General features: G+C 42.3%; 1 protein-coding gene across 2 annotated transcripts; it reads right to left on the reverse strand.

The window, feature by feature from the left end:
• Positions 1–28: 28 nt before the first annotated feature.
• LOC124069106 (integrin alpha-6-like) lies at positions 29–13,960 on the reverse strand. Of its 2 annotated transcripts, XM_046407877.1 has the most exons (26): positions 13,609–13,960; positions 8,056–8,177; positions 7,849–7,928; positions 7,250–7,511; positions 7,002–7,133; positions 6,647–6,860; positions 6,364–6,557; positions 6,139–6,236; positions 5,853–5,980; positions 5,683–5,772; positions 5,419–5,480; positions 5,095–5,258; positions 4,852–4,995; positions 4,635–4,750; positions 4,355–4,511; positions 4,142–4,225; positions 3,969–4,048; positions 3,653–3,730; positions 3,463–3,565; positions 3,144–3,314; positions 2,876–2,977; positions 2,648–2,758; positions 2,007–2,105; positions 1,758–1,883; positions 1,531–1,611; positions 808–947 (listed from the first exon to the last, which is right to left on the reverse strand). In XM_046407877.1, the coding sequence occupies exons 1-25, from the start codon at positions 13,782–13,784 to the stop codon at positions 1,543–1,545; spliced, it is 3,162 nt and encodes a 1,053-aa protein (XP_046263833.1). In that variant the 5' UTR covers positions 13,785–13,960; the 3' UTR covers positions 808–947; positions 1,531–1,542. The 2 variants fall into 2 exon arrangements, with proteins under 2 accessions (XP_046263832.1, XP_046263833.1); XM_046407876.1 differs by lacking the exon at positions 1,531–1,611 and having other exon boundaries at positions 29–947; positions 13,609–13,959.
• Between the last annotated feature and the right edge of the window lie 4,356 nt (positions 13,961–18,316).

Consider the following 18,316-nt stretch of genomic DNA (forward strand, 5'->3'; position numbering starts at 1 on the left):
GAATAATCACATGCAGAACACCTGGATATGACATTTAAAAAGTTTTTTATTCAAGAAATTCTTTGTTCGCTCTCACTCTCTCCCTATTTTACAGCCAGTGAATAAAAGGTGACTTCTGCTAGAGGCTTGGTTATCTGTTTACAAACGAAGTGCTCGACTGCTGTGGGATAAATTTCACTTCCTCCATAGTGTAAAACCTAAGGCACCTCAAGCATTAAAAGTATTGATTGATCAACAAGTTTAAGGCAGATGCACAGTGGATTTAAAGAAAACGGGGGAAATAAACACATTCTAATTGAAAAGAAAAGTCGTCCGTGTTTGCATTGCATGACTCTTTGGCCTGTGGGGGCATGTAACATGAAGTAGTCATCACGACAAATAAATACATACATTACGCAAAACTTTGAAAAAGATGTACAAAAACTTAAAAGAAAAAAAAAACAAAACAAAAACAACTCCCCTCCCTCCCCAGGTCAACACTGAATGCAGCAAACGTACAAAACAAGCTCTGTCAGCTGTGGTGCAGGATCGGCTCCCACACTGCAACGCTCCTTCTCCACTGATTTCATGTGGACTTTATCCAGGATCAATTCAGCCCCTAAGGCAGAATGTTTGATCAAGTATTTTGTCTTACAAAAAAGATTTTTTTTTTTTAAACAAATATTTTAGCTTTTTGATATTTACAGTCCATGCTGTGTAAAAAACAAGGCAGGAAAAAAAATAAAACTGGGCAATTATCAGTAAGCGACAGGAATCTACGTGGATTCAGATCTCATTGGATGTTAAGAATAATGTTCTTTGTCATGCCAGGTTGTCATCCAGGGCTTCTTTTCCAGGCTTTCCCAGTTACCATTCCCAGGCTTTATTCCTCTCTCCTCCCGTTTAATCCGAACAGCATTGTAACTGGGAACCTTATCTTCATATTTTGCTCGCTTAAAAAAGCCACACTGGAGAAAGGAAAAGGGAAACAAAATCAATATGGGGGGGAGCTATTTAAAGACATTGAGAGAAAGCAAAGAAAGACGAGGAAACATTTGATGTCATCAATCTGTTTCACAGAGAGGAACCATAATGCAATGAATCCAAGAGGTGTAGATAAGACATCTGCACTCCTCTTTAAGATAGGAAACATGGCCTAATGCCCCTGTTTTTAAATGTACAGCGAAAGAAACCTGCAGACCAAGTTAACTGCATGTGCAATAGGCAGAAAAAGAGAAACCGGAAACAAGAGAACATCAAAGAGATGCAGAACAGCCCCCATGGTGATCCTCAGAGCATTAAATAACAGTCATTGCTTATCAGCCATCACCTTGCTGGCCATGCAGGTAAAATATAATGATTCACACATAATCGTGTGAAAAACTTTCAGGCATCAATTCTTTCAGCTTTTACAGTCAGCTTTTACAGTAGCATTCATGTCAGTGTGAGAACTGCCCACTACCGGCGTAATTCCAGAAAGCAGCGTTTTTATAGCAAAAAAGAAGCGAGAAAAAACATTTCACCCATTCATATCAAGCAGGGTAATTTTACCCTCTCTCTTTTTTATGCATTTGATGTCAGTCTCTCTTTTTCTGATGGGTCCTCTTTATTCTTTTTCCCAAAGACTCCACACTGAAGAGAGGCAAATTGTTAGAAAATATGCTTTTTTTGCTTGTATGCAAACCTACAGTTGTTCTGTTTTTCAGTTAAAAATACAAAAATGTAGATGTGATGCATGTTTTTTTATGGTTGGGTTACTGTGTGTCCCAGTCCATTACCTTCCAGAGAAGGAAAGCCAACAGGGCAAGCAAAAGCAGCCCCAGCAGGACGGACAGCACGATGATCCACCATGGCACTCCTCCATACTGGGCTGCACGCCTCTCTGGGAACACCGTCAGTCTCAACTGTGGGACAGAAAATCAGTGGCAGAACATTGGTTTTAAAATATCTGGATGAGAGTGTTAAATGTATTTTCATTCTTTATTTATATTACGCACAAGCTCGGGTTTTTTGAATGTTTGAATTACCTGCGTCTCAGCGTTTTGCAGCACTGTGTTCTTTACTGTGCTATCAACATGCAGAGAGGCCTTCACTATCACCTCCACATGATGTAAGTCAGAAAAACCCTGTTTAAAGACAAAAGGGGAATGTCAAGTTTAGATGGTTCTGGCAATAATTAAAGAAAATAGTAAAATAATTTATTAACTCCCTACAATAATTCTGCTCCCTTTAAATAAAAAAAATAACTTGTACATTTTATGTACGAGGCTGCCTACAAAGTTGAAAAGGTGTATACAATCCTCCATATATGAGTCATGGAGGTTTTCTAAGTGCTCTCATTTATGAATAGTGTTTTGTGTCATGAAGATATATGATTTAAAATGAACAATGAATTTATGGAAATGATGGCTTTTTTTGTAAGGATGTCTGGTGAAAAGTTGATACAGCTAGTTATTAAGTCAAAACATTCTTAAATGTCTTGTGTTTTTAGTATTTAGTTTTAGTATTTGGTAAGTCAAACACCCAATTTTTCATGGTCATTTAACATTGCATAACTACTACAAAAAAATGTTCCTTACCCATTACCCATCTACCCAGCTACCCATCTCAAATCCTGACCAAATGGCTAAGTCAAAACACATGATTTTCTTCCACTCTGTTGGGTTACCTCTATGAAGGTGCCGTTCCAGAGGCGAGACTTGAGAGTGATGACTGCATTACTGTCCATGCCCTGCAGGGGGCACTTTATCCTCACACATTTTGCCCCACTGTCACAGGACTGTCAACAAACACATGAGCATAGACATTACTGCTGGAGTCCCCTAATAGTGGTTGCAGAAGCATGTAAATCATCATAGTATAAACCAAAAGAACAGAACTTGTAGTGTAGTTTTACCAGAGTTTTATATGTCTTCTTGTCAATTAAACGTGAAATTGTGCCCTCGTCACTTCCTTGGGTGTTTTCTGTCGATCTTCTTTTCCTGGTGTTACTTGGTTCCTTCAAGCAGAGAAGAAAAAGTACTATCACCTATTACATTGACCTCGACTTGTTTATTTGTCTAAATCTATAAAGTGCTCATTTCTTCCGCCAGATACCTAAACTGCTGTTTGAAGTATACGTGCAGGCAGAGTGACCAGCACACCATACTGATGTTTTCACTGACCATTTTGAGAGGGTTGACCTCCTGTTCTGGAGTGCACCGAATGTGCTCCACTCCAGTAGAGCTGATCTTCATCAAGTAGAGCAACCACTTCCCCTCCTCTGTCTCCTTTGGCCAGTGTATGTCCAAGGTGGCAGTGCCCAAGTCTGTCAGGCGCTTACCCAGATTGATGATCTGTAAACATATAAGGGAACAAGGTCATCTACCACAGATGATATAGTATGAATTATCTAACTAAAGCACATGTAGCTGCATTTTAACAGTGCTGTAGAGAAAGAGCCACTCTGAAGAAGAAACAACTTCCCAGCTTTTCTGTACTCACTCTGAAGTGGTGTGTGATGGCGCTGCCGATTTCACTCTCAGTCTTCATGGCTGCCTCACCTTTGACCTCTCCTGCAAAGTAGACCTGAGATGGTTGGGTTTGTCTGTGAAGACAGAGAAGTACAGTTAGCAGCAAGAATCTCCATAGGTTTGCATTTCTTATTTATATTGTGTGCGTGTTTGTTTCTCACCCTGATACAGAAAGCTGCAACATGATGACCACCTTTGCCTTCGCTTCAACAAGGGGTATTTTCTGCTGGTCACTTGTCCTGTCAGAACAGATGTTACATACAGGTTAGATGAACTACAAATGCTAATCGATAATTATGCTGAGGACAACCCCAGGAGCATTTCTGCTGTATCCACAGAATTATTTTTTCTAAGACTCAAGCAGGAATGAAACCCCAAACCTCTCTCAGAGGTTCAAATTAATGAGATGACAATCAAAGCAACCATCATTTAAAAATCAACCTCCTGATTATTCAAAAAGTGTAAATCAATATTTACGTCTCCAGCTGAAGATCAATCGCCAGTTCAGTGGTGTTGAGAGAGATGCCTGATGTACCCAGGATAATATAGAAAGTCGTCTTTATGCACAAACATGGAGACATTTGGTTAGGCATTAACAGTAGCACTTATGCAGAAGAGGCAGACGATGCCAAAAGGCGATTTTCACTCACCTTTGAGTCACGTTTGAAGGGGTTTCCAAGCTCACAATCGGTCTGAGAACCATTTTTATTGGCTACACAGGTTACCTGCCGCTCCTGGAATCAATAACAGGTTCCAGTCAGAGAGACACAAGAGACACAAATTGGTATATGTGTGTGTGTGTGTGTGAGAGAGTGAGAGAGAGAGAGAGAGAGAGAGAGAGTGTGAGAAAAAGCAAGGCTCACGTTAGGTGGGACGCGGAAAGCAGAGTAGGTAAGGGAGCGTGGGAAGGAGGCCAACACTGAGGCTTCGTATGCATCATCTCCATCTTTATTGGTCACTGTGACCTCCAAGGCGATGTCCTTTTGGTCACTGAGCGAAATCACCGGCACGCCATTCTCACTTTAAACAGACAGAAGTTATGAGCATGGGCACTGATGAATGGCTGTGTCTTAGGGAACCAGCCTTAAAACACATATTCAAATAATACTCTTATGAACAAGGCGTGTTTGTGTGTGCTCTTACAGTTCTAATGGGGTGAATCCGTCTTCATCAGTTGTCCTGTAGCCATAGCGATATTTCACCTGCAAGTTGCTCTGACACACGTTGTCGCTGCCGCAACCCTCCTTCAGGAAATTCACCTAACACACACAAGTTTACACAGATACAGTGGCAACATCAACAAAACTACTGCATGTCTTTAAAATCTATCTGTCAAAGTGTTTCTACTGTATCTACACACTTCTGATCGAGTTGTCTGTGGCTCACTGGCGTCCAGGACAGGTGCCAGCTCAGAATCAGAGCTCTGTCTGCGTTTACGTTTGGCGTCCTGGATTTCCACCGACACATCGATGGGGATCCCCCGCAGCTTGTCTCTGATATTTTCCTGCAAAATGATGACATTACACAACATCAGACACTACCCACAAAGCACTCTGATCAAAAGAGACGAATCTCCAGACAGAGACAGAGAGAGAGTCCCTACCACTATGGCGATCTGACGTGTAATGCACACTTTCTTTCCTTTGCTGTCCATGGTGATGGTCCCTTTGGATTCGTAGCCATTTCCAGTGCTCTGTGAGAAGGTCCCCCTGGGGATAAGACCGTTCTTCCTGTGGTCTGCATCGACCTCCAAGGAGTACGCCACATCTAGATGGGACAAAGACAGGGACGTAAGAGACAGGAAAATACCATTTTGTGCAAGCCTTTCATGTCCTTTTTAGTATGTGTCAATATAATTACAAAATATGTTTTTTTGACAAAAAGAAGCTAATTTTGCTTTAATAAACAAAAAGATGGCTCAGCTTACTCAGACGAGGAGAGTAGCTACTGGGGTTTGCAGTGTAGGTGAAACATGCCTCAACATCCAAGCTGGGGACAGAATGCAGTTTATCCACAGTCAGAAACAGTACTGGTACAGTGTTTTTCCACATAAGTTTGAGGAATGTCGAGAAATTAATAGAGGGAAAAATGTCATTGTGATTCTACTTAATTATCAAAGATTAAATGTCTTTTACGAACTGGATCTTTCATTCACATTTGACACAAAAAGGAAAAACAAAATCACACATACCAGAAGGTGTTGCCACAGTTCTTCTTGGTGAGGTCGATTTCCTTCGGTGAGAACTTGATTTCTTTCTTGATGTTAATTACTGGACGTGCTCTGAGAGGACAGAACTCAGTGAACAACTCTATAACCATGATCAGAGATGTATAGTAAGAAAAACACACCAGTTTTCTCACCTGTAGACAAAGACTGAGTCAGAGAGGGATCCGACAGCTAGGTCAGGATAGGAGTTCTGGTCCAGGTCCATGTTGCCTGCCAAAGAGTAGCCAAACAGCCTGAGTCCTAAAGGCTGGCCTGACAGAACCTAAAGCCAGAGGAACACCAATTTACATTTACAGCCACTTAGTGTACACCATGTATTTATCCAAAGCCATGCCAAGCTTCAAACCTTCCTTCCTTGCAAAACAAACACTGTAGCAGTTGAAAAAGTGAAGTTAATTATTACAACAGTTTATTACATACCTGTGCGGCTTTCTTAGAGCTAAGACCCGTTGCTGATCCGTGGTATATGTAAACCGTCCCTGCACCTGCATTCTCATAAGGAGCTCCCACAGCAAAATCTGGAACAACAACAGAACAACAACAGAGACTTACACAGGTACATACGGAGAAGGAGAACTGAGAATAATCAGCTAAATATACAGAGATAAATATACATATGCACAAGCACAGACATAGCAGCCTCACCATGGTAACCATCCTGATTGATGTCCCCCAAATGTTCCACAGCCAGACCAAACATGGAGTCCTGAGGTCCATCTATTCTGGTGGGTGTGACTTTGTTCCACTTTCCAGCTTTGTTGACGTAGACGTAGACGGCACCACCGATTTCTCCCTCCTTCTCAAAGTACTGAGGTGCCCCCACCACTATGTCCTGCCAACTGACAAACAGGAGCACAACTTGTTGGTGAGTATACAGTAAGAGCGAAGCAGGAGTTACAGGTTGTGAGTGTCACCCTCCGTCACTCACCCATCCCCGTTGAGATCCAGCACAGCCAGATCGTAGCCAAAAGATGAGGCGAGCCCTTCCCCTTCCAGGGTGTACTCTTCTAGCAGGATGTTGCTTGTGTCATCGCCTTTCTTCAGGAGCACCACTGCCCCACTGTGGTTCGCTCTGGGAGCTCCCGCCACCACCGTCAGCTGGCCCTTCTTGGTCAGACTCTTCCCCGAGTCCAGAGAGAAACCTGAGCAATGGAGAAATCATGCTTGCTTACACAGTCAGAGGCAGTCAGGAACGTGAGAACTCTTCTTTGTGACAGTGGAGTAGCTGAACAGACAGTGTAAGATTGCAAATGAATGGACAGAGGGGGCGAGCTGTGATTTACCCAGGTAGCTGTTGGCAGGAGCGGGGACCAAATCAGGGTTCTTCTCGTCCTCATCCCCCACCTCAAAAGGACCGTCATCATAGATGCCCATCTCTAAGAGAGTGCTGTTGTTCTGTTCCAAGCGTACCACACCTGGAGTAGAGGAGACAACATGAGACAGGACGGGTTAAGACAGGAAAGATCCGTCTTGCAATGAAAGGATGACCAATGAACCCATAACACAATAACGCAACAGTAGTGTTGACTACCTTTCCAATTGTATGCTCCAGGAGCCCCAAAGATGAGGTAGTGGTAGTCCTTGTCGAATTTGGCAGATATGCCCTGCTGGCAGGAGCCAAACAACTCATGGCCTCTACGTCGACTTTCACAGAAATGCCAGCTACCCCCATCTTCACTCGACGCAGAATTGATAGTCAAGTCCTGACTCAGCACGTAGCAACGGCCAATAATGCTGCGGGATTCGATGGGTGTGTTCACGTTGCTCCGTCGCTGGTAGCGATGGGCACAGGTCTACCAGGGACACACAAAAAACACACAGCTGGGCTTAAAATCAAATGGGATGAGAAGTTATGAAACTTTTTTCTGAGACCAACCAACTACCCAAACTCCATTATATTCACCTCACAATCATATAAAACAGAATCAATAACCTGACAATTTTCGGCTTTTCTGCTTGGAAAATGACTGAAATGATTATTGGATTATCAAATTAGTTGCTGATTCATTTTTTTACCGGATGACAAATTGATTAATCGACTAATTGTTTCAGCTCTACAGCTAAGTTTGTAATGTCAACTCGATGTTGAGTTTCAATGTCATGCTCGGACACAGAAACACACAGTCTTACCATAACCTTGCCTCCTGGCCCCTGGCTGCTCACTGACACTCCCATCCACTGGTTCTCTTTGCTTTCTCTGGTTAGGTCCTCTACACAGAAAAAGGGACCAAAATAAGCACAAAGAGGATACTGTGACTCTAATATTGGTGGAAAAAAATGATCTAAAATAACCAAAATCATATGAGAGAAAAGCAAACATATCAGCAAATATCTCACCGCCTTCATCAAATTTAACTCTGACACAATCATTTGAGCCCAGTTCACAGCTGTACAGTCCTCCTGTCACTTTTGCCTTTTGACCACTCCAGGATTTTGCTTTGGGAGCACCGACCAGCAGCCTGTAACAGACACACAAATGAATCAGTGAAGACATACGCAGCTCGATCAAATGCACATTGTGAAACAAGCTCAAGCACTCATCTGCAATCTACCATTTTGGCATTTCTTCCACTCATGCATTATGTTATCACACATTCCAGTCTACTGTGTCACATAGCAGCCATATTCACAAGCATAAGCACACACATCCGCCACCAAACCGACGTTCCATGTCTTCACAGCCCAACAGAGTCAAAGACCCCTTTCAAAACGCCTGCTGTGGTTGATTGAACCAGGCTTTCTATCTCTTTCCACGCGCACACAGAGGCTGCCTTTGTGGAGAAAGGACAAGGGCAAATGCTGCATGCAGGTCTTGGTGATTGGCATCCAGTTCCATGGATTTCCTACAGAGTAAATCAAGCAATATGGATGCCATCCTTCGAACTGATACTTTGTGGAAGTTTATGATGGAGTTTAGGGCGCGCACGCACACACACATTGCACTGTCAATACGCCAAACTCTGTACGTCCCATAATCTCTCTCTGTGTTTGTCTTGTCTTAGTCTGATGACCTCCAGAGTTAATGTTGTACAGCCTACTGTCTTCACCAGATGTGATTAAGCATCAGTCATTTTTAGCCAGAACACAAAGCATTCTCAGACACACATGCACACCATGTGGGAGGGAATTTACAGAGACATATAGGCGGAGTGAAGAGCTGAGGCCTAATATGATCAGCATGTCTGCACTGTAGGCCTCAATAGTCAACACTAACTGCATGTGCAAGATGATTTAAAACTATAAAGGTATTTTACAGACAAGCATAAATCATCATGAATATTGATTTCAGACGGGGATTAGCAATGGACAATAAATCTATTTAATAAATGGCAAAAAATATGGCTGATTGAAACTGTTCACAAGGTTAGTCGACAGTCTTATGCTGCCGTTATGAGATGTAAAAGTTTTACAGGCAAAACTGAAGAAGTAAGCAGAAATGTATCTAAAATACAATGCATTAGGAGAAGAAACACACTCCTTCTGCAGCCAAGTCTAAACTGTTTATCCCATTTTAACCACTGGATTGGTTTAGCTCTGGTTTGAAAAACCGCTGCACTATAATTTGCACAGTTATTCCACCTATCAAGTGTCCAATCCAGCCTTTTTTTTAAAGCACAAGGAGGGTGAGTGACACTCGACATTTTATACGACACAGTCAACTGTTCACAGAAACTGTTAGGGCACGTGCTCATCAGTCAGAGATGAGTCCGATTCAAATGAGTCATCACTTTCAAAAGGAGGATTCGAGACGAACAGCCAGTCCCAGGTGGGCTCATCCCCACTCCCATTACCGGCTGAGACACAGGAAGTCAGGAGAATGGACGGAAATTGCTCTGCCAAGACACACTGGGACTCTGGGAAATGGGGTCACTGGGTCTGGGGTCTCTGCTGCATTAACAGAGACTGGATACTGGGACTTATGCTTCTACATAATGACAATGTGATCCTCATTCAGGGTCTTGTTTAGCTATTTCCTGTTGTTATTTAAATGCAGCCGACTGCACAGACTGCAACGCAATGAGGTGAAAATAAAATAACGCAATTTATCAGTGTTATGTTACTGGTAGCCTGAACAATTAAATTGCTCAGGCAACAGAAAGCAGCTGCTTATACAGGATCCAAATTATAAAAACTCTTGTTCAGGAATCTAAATCGGAGACGACTTTCCATAGAAAAGTTTTATCTTTATTGATAAAATTATCAAAATTTGGTGCCCTCAAAGAGTGAAGTGCTGACATGATGTGTCAGGGCGTAACACTGTCATAAAGCTCACTGACAGGGACACAGCTGTTTATCTAATCATTTACTACCAGCAGAGGAAGCTCCAACACACAGGCTTAGACCACAGGAAGGACAAAGACAAACAGAGAGAGAGTGTGTGTTTGTATATGTGTGTGTGGTTGGATACAAGTGCGCAGCAGTTCCCAAAACAGATAGACACACACACAGACACACATACTGGCAGTGACACTCGGACCATTAGAGAGGCATCCCATCGAGAGAGGTGTGCTGTTTCTTCTTACTGCAGCTAACTGGCTGCCCAGCCAGGGTACGGCCCGTTGCTTAGCGACAGCCAGCGGCACCCTATCAAACAGAGGCGTTCACCTCCAAATGGGTTGCAGATCGAGAGGTTCATGTCATACGTTACTCACATCTGTCTGCCAGGATCGAGGCCGCTAACTCGGCCTGGTTGAATAACAGCTTATGTTTGGTGCCCAGATATAAAACTGATTTATGCTCCTCTCTGCATACTTTCAACCAGCTTCTCTTTGTTTTCTTCAACTCCTTAGGCTCCCCCTTTGATCCTGGATAACCTCAGCTGACCTGAACTGAAGGGAGGTGGGAAATCTGACGCTCATACGGAGACCATATATACTCACACACACACACACACACACACACACAAAAATGGCTTAAATACTACCCTTTACACTCTTCTTATCTCCTCTATCATTTCTGGAATATAGACTCAGCATGATATTGACATTACTATTTAACATATTGGCATGTCTTGCTTTCCTCCTCCTTTCAGCATGTCTCTATATCCTTTACTCTTTGTGCTACATTTCTCCAGAGACAGTTTATTTCACACACACACACACACACAAAGCTCTGAAACTTGTTTTAACTCTCGCTCTGTCTCCTCCTCCCTCATCTCTTCATGCATTCTGTGCTTTCCCTCTTGATTTTATTATACAGACAGCTCCATCTGGCAATTATGACCAGAACGGAAAGCTACTCACACACACACTCATGTACACACACGGACGGACATATACAAGATCCCATCAGCTCCTGCCCTCTCCTGCAGGTACATGTAACATTCATCCCTGTAGGGCACGAAAGACATTGAAAAATATAAGACTAAATAAAAGTTAGCACGTACTGTTGGCAAGCTATGACTCACCATGCACACCCAGCAGTTAGGACACACAAGCACACACACACACACACACACTCCGTCATGTTGATGCAATGTACTTTAGTGAATTCTTGCAGAGAGAGAAAATCTGTCTATCTCTTCTCCTTTTTTGCCTCAGGTTTGGTGTGAATCAAGCAGGACACTGAGCTCTCTGACACTCTTCCAAGTGACAAGGCAACAAGGCAACAAGGCAACGCCTCAGTGCTCCGCCACAACATGCATCAGCACCATTAAAACACACCAATCAGGCACTCGCTCACACACACGTACACATACATGCATCCACAGGCAGCGAATGAATTCATGTCCACACACACAGATACATAGCGAAAGCACATTCCACCTCTGTAACAGCAGTGCGAGCAGCGTCAGTGCCAAACAAACGTGGCTTCCTGCTCAAACATGCACACACACATTCAAACTAGTGTCATAATGTAACATTCGCATGCTACTGATGAAGGACGAGAGCACAATGTAAAGGACTTGTTCAGCAAATCAAATAGATTTGTGTCAATGGCAATAAATCATGTGAAAATGTGACTGTACACGTGTCAGAAACGAGCCTTCAAGATACAAACCACATTATTTCATCTGTGATTAATCCGCCAATTTCTTTTTCCATTAATCAGTGGTTTACCCAATAAAACGTCCAACGACCGATGAAAAATGTTCATCGGTACTTCCCAGAGCCACAACTGCCATGTTGAAATTGCAGGTAAGACAGTCCATAACTCAGAGGTACTCAGTTAGCTCTCACAGACAATGAGGAAAACCAGAAAAACATGCAAACATTTGCCTTGTTTTTGCTTAAAAATGACATTAAATTACATTAAGTTTCTGACGATCTACTTCTTGACTGATCCAGTTGTTTCAGTATAGGGCACCTCCGCTCAATCAGTTCAGTCTACATTATCTGCACTCGTAGGCCTATCTGTAAATAACAAACTGAAGCAGGGGGACTTTGTTGTTGCTCTGGTCTTGTGCTGATCACCATGTGTCTTTCATTTAGACACAGCCTAAAACTAGGACACTTCTGCCACTGTGTGTGTGTGTGTGTGTGTGTGTAAATAAGTTTAACAGCAGTGTCTGACCTCTGTGGAGAGGACGCTGAAAGATGTGGGGACGTTTAATAACTCCGAGCCGTATAGTTCAGGATACCTTGCAGAGGGGAAACACATCGTGCTGACCCCTGTGTGTTAGCTGCACAAACACAAACCACTACCTGGAGAACAGTTTCACCACATCTCATGAACAGTTACAAGATGGAAAAGCTTGCGTGCTGGTGAAAAGCCAGTTAAAGCCAGTTAATTTACACAATGTACTTTACATTACAGTATCACAAAATGGTATCCTGCGCTATATTGGGATATTACTCAAGTACTTAAGATACTTGTAGTACTTTTCTTGAATTTTACTATTTCATGATACTGTCTTTTATACTCTGTAAATATACTTATTTAATCAAGATTTTATATACAAAACACATGAAGAGCTTAAAAAACATTATCCATTGTTGTAGTTTAAACTATAAAACTCTCCTCAATTAACAATAATATTTAAATATTACTTTTTTTATTACAACTGCATGACTAACATTAGGTATATAACACACAACAATATACCACTGCCACTGGCACAATTTTTTCTGGGTCGAGTGAAAGCTCATTTTGATGGTTACTTTGAAGGGATCTGAATACTCCCTACGCTAACAAAAGCTTACATTTCTGGTTGGTTCATTACAGTTAAAAGAGATTAAAGAATTGCACCACACTGATCTCAGGTCAGTTAATATTAGGGTTATTCAAACCAGTGGCCACTTGATGGCAGTTGGCCTTTATTCAGAATGACAAAACCCTCTGAATCAATGCCCATAAAAATGCCAACAATGATTCAGTGAGATGTTTGGGACCTAAAACCAGTCTGGGAGAAAATCAGCTAAAAAATGAGAGGAGATAGAGAGAGAGAGAGAGAGAGAGAAAGAGAGAGAGAGAGAAGTGTGGAGGTCCACTAAAAATAAGTAACCTGGGGGGAAAACCTGAACAAATATTAACAAGAGCTATGCCTGTCCTTAAACATAAAACAGGTGCACAATGTACAGGACGTTACTTTTAAAGAGGTTGGACAAAATAATTTGCTGACATTTAACGGAAAACTTCGAGCCTACTGGATGGAAAATACCTGAGACATACCTGAGCTCAAATGACTGCTTAGCATGTAGCACCCAGGTGACATTTGTACGTGTGTAGGCCTCAGAAGCAGACGGGATTTCTCATCTGCTGCAGCAGCTCTAACGATCGCAAGTAAACCCACAGTCGTCTACTGCTGCTGTGACACTTTAATTACATGGTTACAGAAGTTATTTTAATGATATGTAGCGTGTTTCCGAGGCCAGTGAACAAGGCGCCTCCACCCTCGCTCCCCCCCACCTCCACCACCCTCAACTTTACAGCAAATAGTGTGGCTCTTACATTCTCTTATCCACCGGTCGAAGCTGCCGGTGCATGACGAGAGAGAAGCCGAAAAGGCTGCCTGGGTCTCCGGTCCTCCGCAGGGCATTCTCGCTGTCCAGGTTGAAGGCGTGCAGTCGCCCACATCCCAAGAGGAAGAGAAGCAGCGGCAGTCCACAGGTGATCCTGCCCTCCATTGAGATATAATCAAACACAAAACTTCCCTGTAGGTGCTGAGAGGTGAGTCCTGAGCCACAGAGGTGCGGAGTGCTACTGAGTGCTGAGGCGGTGAATGCTGTCCACTTACAGCTGCCCCTCCTACTGGCACACACACATCGTACCACACCTCAAATCCGACTTACACTGACAAATATATCTCAACTTCCCCCCTGTTAGTGTGTTTGCAGCAGATCAGTTCTGTAATCTACGCAGCTCAGCGATGCCTGAGGGTTTGTCAGATTTGCAGCAATAAAATGGTGCTTCAGGCAACTTCAGCTTCTGACACAAGATCTCTAAGCATAACGCCATCATAAAGACTTCAGTTAAACTCCCTTGGAAACGGGCGTAAACAAAACATACCCAAAGTGCCTAAGAGGGACAATATTGGCATAATACCCAGTGACATGAGGGTGCAGTCTGCACACGCTGTAAGCTGTGTTTACTGAAATCTTCTCAGCGAACACACAGAAGCAGACATTAGACAGGGAGAAAGATGGCAGATTAGTTAATCAATAATTCTGTAATTTTGCCAGAAATACCAGTATTCGTTTTTGTGAGATCAGCCCAGACAGCATAAACAATGCAATGAGCTAGAGTAGGAGAGACAGAGGGAAACAAGACATGATTTCAACCAAATAGGGAATAGAAGAAACAGAGATACACAGCAACTGGTGTGTTTGCAGTAGCTGTCCTCTGCAAATCACAGCCCAGAATTCCAAAGCTTGAAATTAGTCAGAAGTTAGAGCTGCCCTCCTTTCTGGTGTTCTCCCTCATGTTATCGCTGCAGGGCCTGTGTGCTCTGTAATGGCTGATTAGATGACTCACAGAGCCAGAAGGAGCTGAACTGGGCACAGACCTGCACATTTACACACTCCCTCACTAGATGGTTCTCAAGGCATTCCATGAGACGCTGACCTAAAGCCTGTCCTCGCAAAGCAGCATTTCAGCAGACAACGCAGGCTTTGTCTGCACACTGAAGAAAGAGGGCAGACAGAAAGGGAGAGGGAGAAAGAAACTGCCCACATACAGTATAAAAGGCACAAATAATGGTGGAAGAGGGGAGCAGAGAAAGGGAAAAGGGCAGGAGTGGAATGTGGCCCACATGCGGTCTCTTATCCACTTAAGTCCTCACGATCTCCAGTGATGATCAGCTCTGTGACATAACATTACTTGGAGCTGGACAAAAACTGATGTTTGTTCTTTATTTTTTTATATTAGATTTTTTTTGACTAACAGTTTGGATAGTAAGGAGCAGTTGATATCTATTTGAACAGGCTTATTGAGTCAGAATCATGTCATTTTGTCCTGGTCGGTCACATATTTGGCAGATGTCTTGATAATATTACTTTAAAAAATGTGACCGTTTGTCATGTGACTATCTGCCTGTTGGTTCTCTTTTGCCTCTACATCGTTTTTTCTGTCCAGTTTCAGCTGGTGTTGATCAGTAACCGTCAGCTGGACAACGACCAGTGATTTATGGTTTTGTCTGCACAATGTCTGACACAGTAAGCTGTAATGCTGATAAGAAGCAGCAAAGTGAGGTGAGTTGGCATAGCTGCACCCTTGACCTTTTGGAGTCTTTTGGAGTCAAATTCAATGCCTAAAGTCTCTGTCAGTGTGTGTGTGTGTGTGTGTGGTAACATACAGACAGTGACAACAGGACTACTTAACAGATATGTATAAGAAAACACAGCTTTCTTCCTCACTCAGCCAAAAATATGCTTAATTGCGCTCGTCTTCTTTTTATCGTTAGTCTAACCTCAACATAACACAAAACCACAGGCTGTCAACATCATTATCCCTTCTTCTGCTCCATTGTCCTCCAGGGAAATAAAGGTCAGACATCTTGTCCACACATAAACAGATTGAGAGGCCCTCACAGCTACAGCTCAGCATCAATTTATTGATGCTCAGTAATGATTTAATATAAGATAAGAGAATCCTTTATTAGTCCCATAACTGGGAAATTGCAGTATTTGCAGTATAGCAAACGGTATACTTTTTCTTCTTTCAATCGGGCAGCACATAATGATAAAGGCACACAAAACCCTCCGTATCAAGAACTAACTATGAATAATGACAAGTAAAGAAACATTTCCTGACTCCTGACTAAACAAGATTAGATAGAAGATTTAATAAATTTTGATAAGATATATGAGAGAAGACTATTAAATGAACATATCTCAAGAAATCAGTTGGATATGACGCTCTGAATTGCCTTCCTAATAACTTTATTATTGACACAGTAGCTCACCAGCACACAACCATAATTAATTATTAGTTACATACATAGTACTACTGTTTATTTTAAGGAGTTCATTTTTAATCCATGATTTTGCTCAACAAAATACTCAGAAGATTTCCAGATAAAATCTTGCGTGCACTGTGCATATTATTTTAATTATCTCTACCTACAATTAACAACCGAGTCATGTGTGTATGCTCCATGTACAGCATGCTCAGTATTACGACAGCACTGGAGAAAAAAAAACTTGGCTTGGGTGCTAAATTAGCGAAATCACAGTGAAAGCAATGTTCCCTCTCTCTCTCTCTTTCTCTCTCTCTCTCACACACACACACACACACACACACACACACACACACGTCATATGTTCAGTGCTCAGACTTGTCAGAGCCACAGCCCTATATTTGTTCTTGAGACTGCAGCTCCAGGTACACTAAAGGAAAGCAAATGCACACTCATCTCAGGGTGTGGCACGATGAGTTAAGTGGTGGGGTGTGTGATTTTATGACACTGTAGAAACACATAGCCTTGGGATACTGATAAATGCACAGACACACACACACACACACACACACACACATGCAGCATAAGTTTCACAATCATATTGAACTCCTTACCCAAGCTTTTTCACAGCTGCAGCACATTAATGCACTTTCCCTGGGTACTGTTGATAATGTGAGTCTGGGAATATGTTGATCATCTCAGAACTAATTCATGGCTCGTTCTCATTCAGATCAGATCGATTGATTGAACATTTTTTCAGCTGAAAATCCACCACAACAGAGGGCAGACAGAAGATTAACGAGAGCCGAGCCAGCGCTTCTCAACTTACAGCCGCCTGGCTGGGTTTGATTGTACGTGGTGTACGGTAGCATGCCTTAAAGGAATAGTTTGGCATTTTGGGAAATACATTTGATTTCTCGCCAGGAGTGATATCACTGTCCTGTCTGTCTGGTATTCTAGCATAAAAAACTGGAAATGAGGAAAGCTTACTCTGTTCTGTCCAAAGATAAGAAATATCCACCTGCCAGAATGTTTTTATATTTTACATTTTGCATGGATCAAACAGGTAGAGATATAACAAAATAAATATTAAGCTTTAAATGTTAAATTTTACCTTTGGACAGAGCCAGACTAGCTGTTTTATCCTGTTTCCAGTTTTCATTCTAAGCTAACCTGCTGCTGGCTGTAGCTTCATATTTACTGTTGACTCAAGAAAGGAAACTAGATTCCCAAATTGTCAATCTATACGTTTAAGAGGAAATTATACATCATGTTGAAATAACATTAACCAAACAAAGATATTTCCTGGTCTAATTTTCTTAATATTCAGAAGAACTGTTCTTTATGGTGATAAAAGCTCACGTGTTGCTGACATGGAGAACATATAAACTGTGGTGAGGAGGCTGTGTGTGTAATGTACTGTCAAGCAGAAAGAAAGCAAGGCTATCAGTTAGCAGTCAAGTGACATTGTGGGGACAAATGTCTAATTTACATTCCCCTGTGACGTATCCCCCATTCACAGTATTGATCCTATTCCTTAGTAAAATTTATACTCATGGTTAAAACATAAAGACATACACACACACACACACACACACACAAACACATAGGCAGGCTGTAACAGATCCTTTATCCTCGTTGATGAGTGTATTGATTACAATCAATAAGGAGTAATTGATGTCTTCTCTTGTCCAGTGGTGCTGTAACACCCTCGGGACAATTCTAACCCCCCCTCAGTACATTTCCTTCTTCAATGAGTGTGTGTGTATGTGTGTCCCAGCTCTGATCAGAGGATGTAATATGAGATGGCAGTAGTTGTGGGAGGGGTTCCCAGTGCTGGTGGGGGCAGGTGTGATTCAAACATGTTATCTAACCTGAGGAGGTGCAAACTTTTCTCCTGACAGATTCAGGTTGTGGTTTCTAGTTGCTGTTTTTAAGATAATATGTATCTATGCAGTGAAGAAGCCTTGCAAGCATTTTGCATCTTCTGTCTTCAACGTTTAATTTAGCTTTTGCATGTTAAAAAACACATTAAAACATCTGCAACACTGAAATCAGATTACAGCTCCCACCACACATAACCGTGTCTTTCTATGACAATAGTACAGTCATGAAGTATATCTGATGACACATACTGTGAAAGATGCCATGTTGACCAGACAGTAAAAACATAAGATGAGGGCACAATCCCTGGACTTGATAAGAATCTGTGCAGTAAATTTCAGTCTCTGCACTCTTTCACAAAGACAGTCCAAAATGCTC

Source organism: Scatophagus argus, chromosome 13, assembly GCF_020382885.2.
Source record: "Scatophagus argus isolate fScaArg1 chromosome 13, fScaArg1.pri, whole genome shotgun sequence".
Classification (NCBI taxonomy): domain Eukaryota; kingdom Metazoa; phylum Chordata; class Actinopteri; family Scatophagidae; genus Scatophagus; species Scatophagus argus.

What these genes read in the sequence shown, in the direction of transcription:
- LOC124069106 (XM_046407876.1), bottom strand. Translation starts at nt 13,784, where the DNA reads ATGGAGGGCAGGATCACCTGTGGACTGCCGCTGCTTCTCTTCCTCTTG. An exon ending in AGTTAAATTTGATGAAGGCG is followed by an intron (nt 7,929 to 8,055) that starts GTGAGATATTTG and finishes TTTTCTGTGTAG; the next exon opens with AGGACCTAACCAGAGAAAGC. An exon ending in CCATCACACACCACTTCAGA is followed by an intron (nt 3,315 to 3,462) that starts GTGAGTACAGAA and finishes ATATGTTTACAG; the next exon opens with ATCATCAATCTGGGTAAGCG.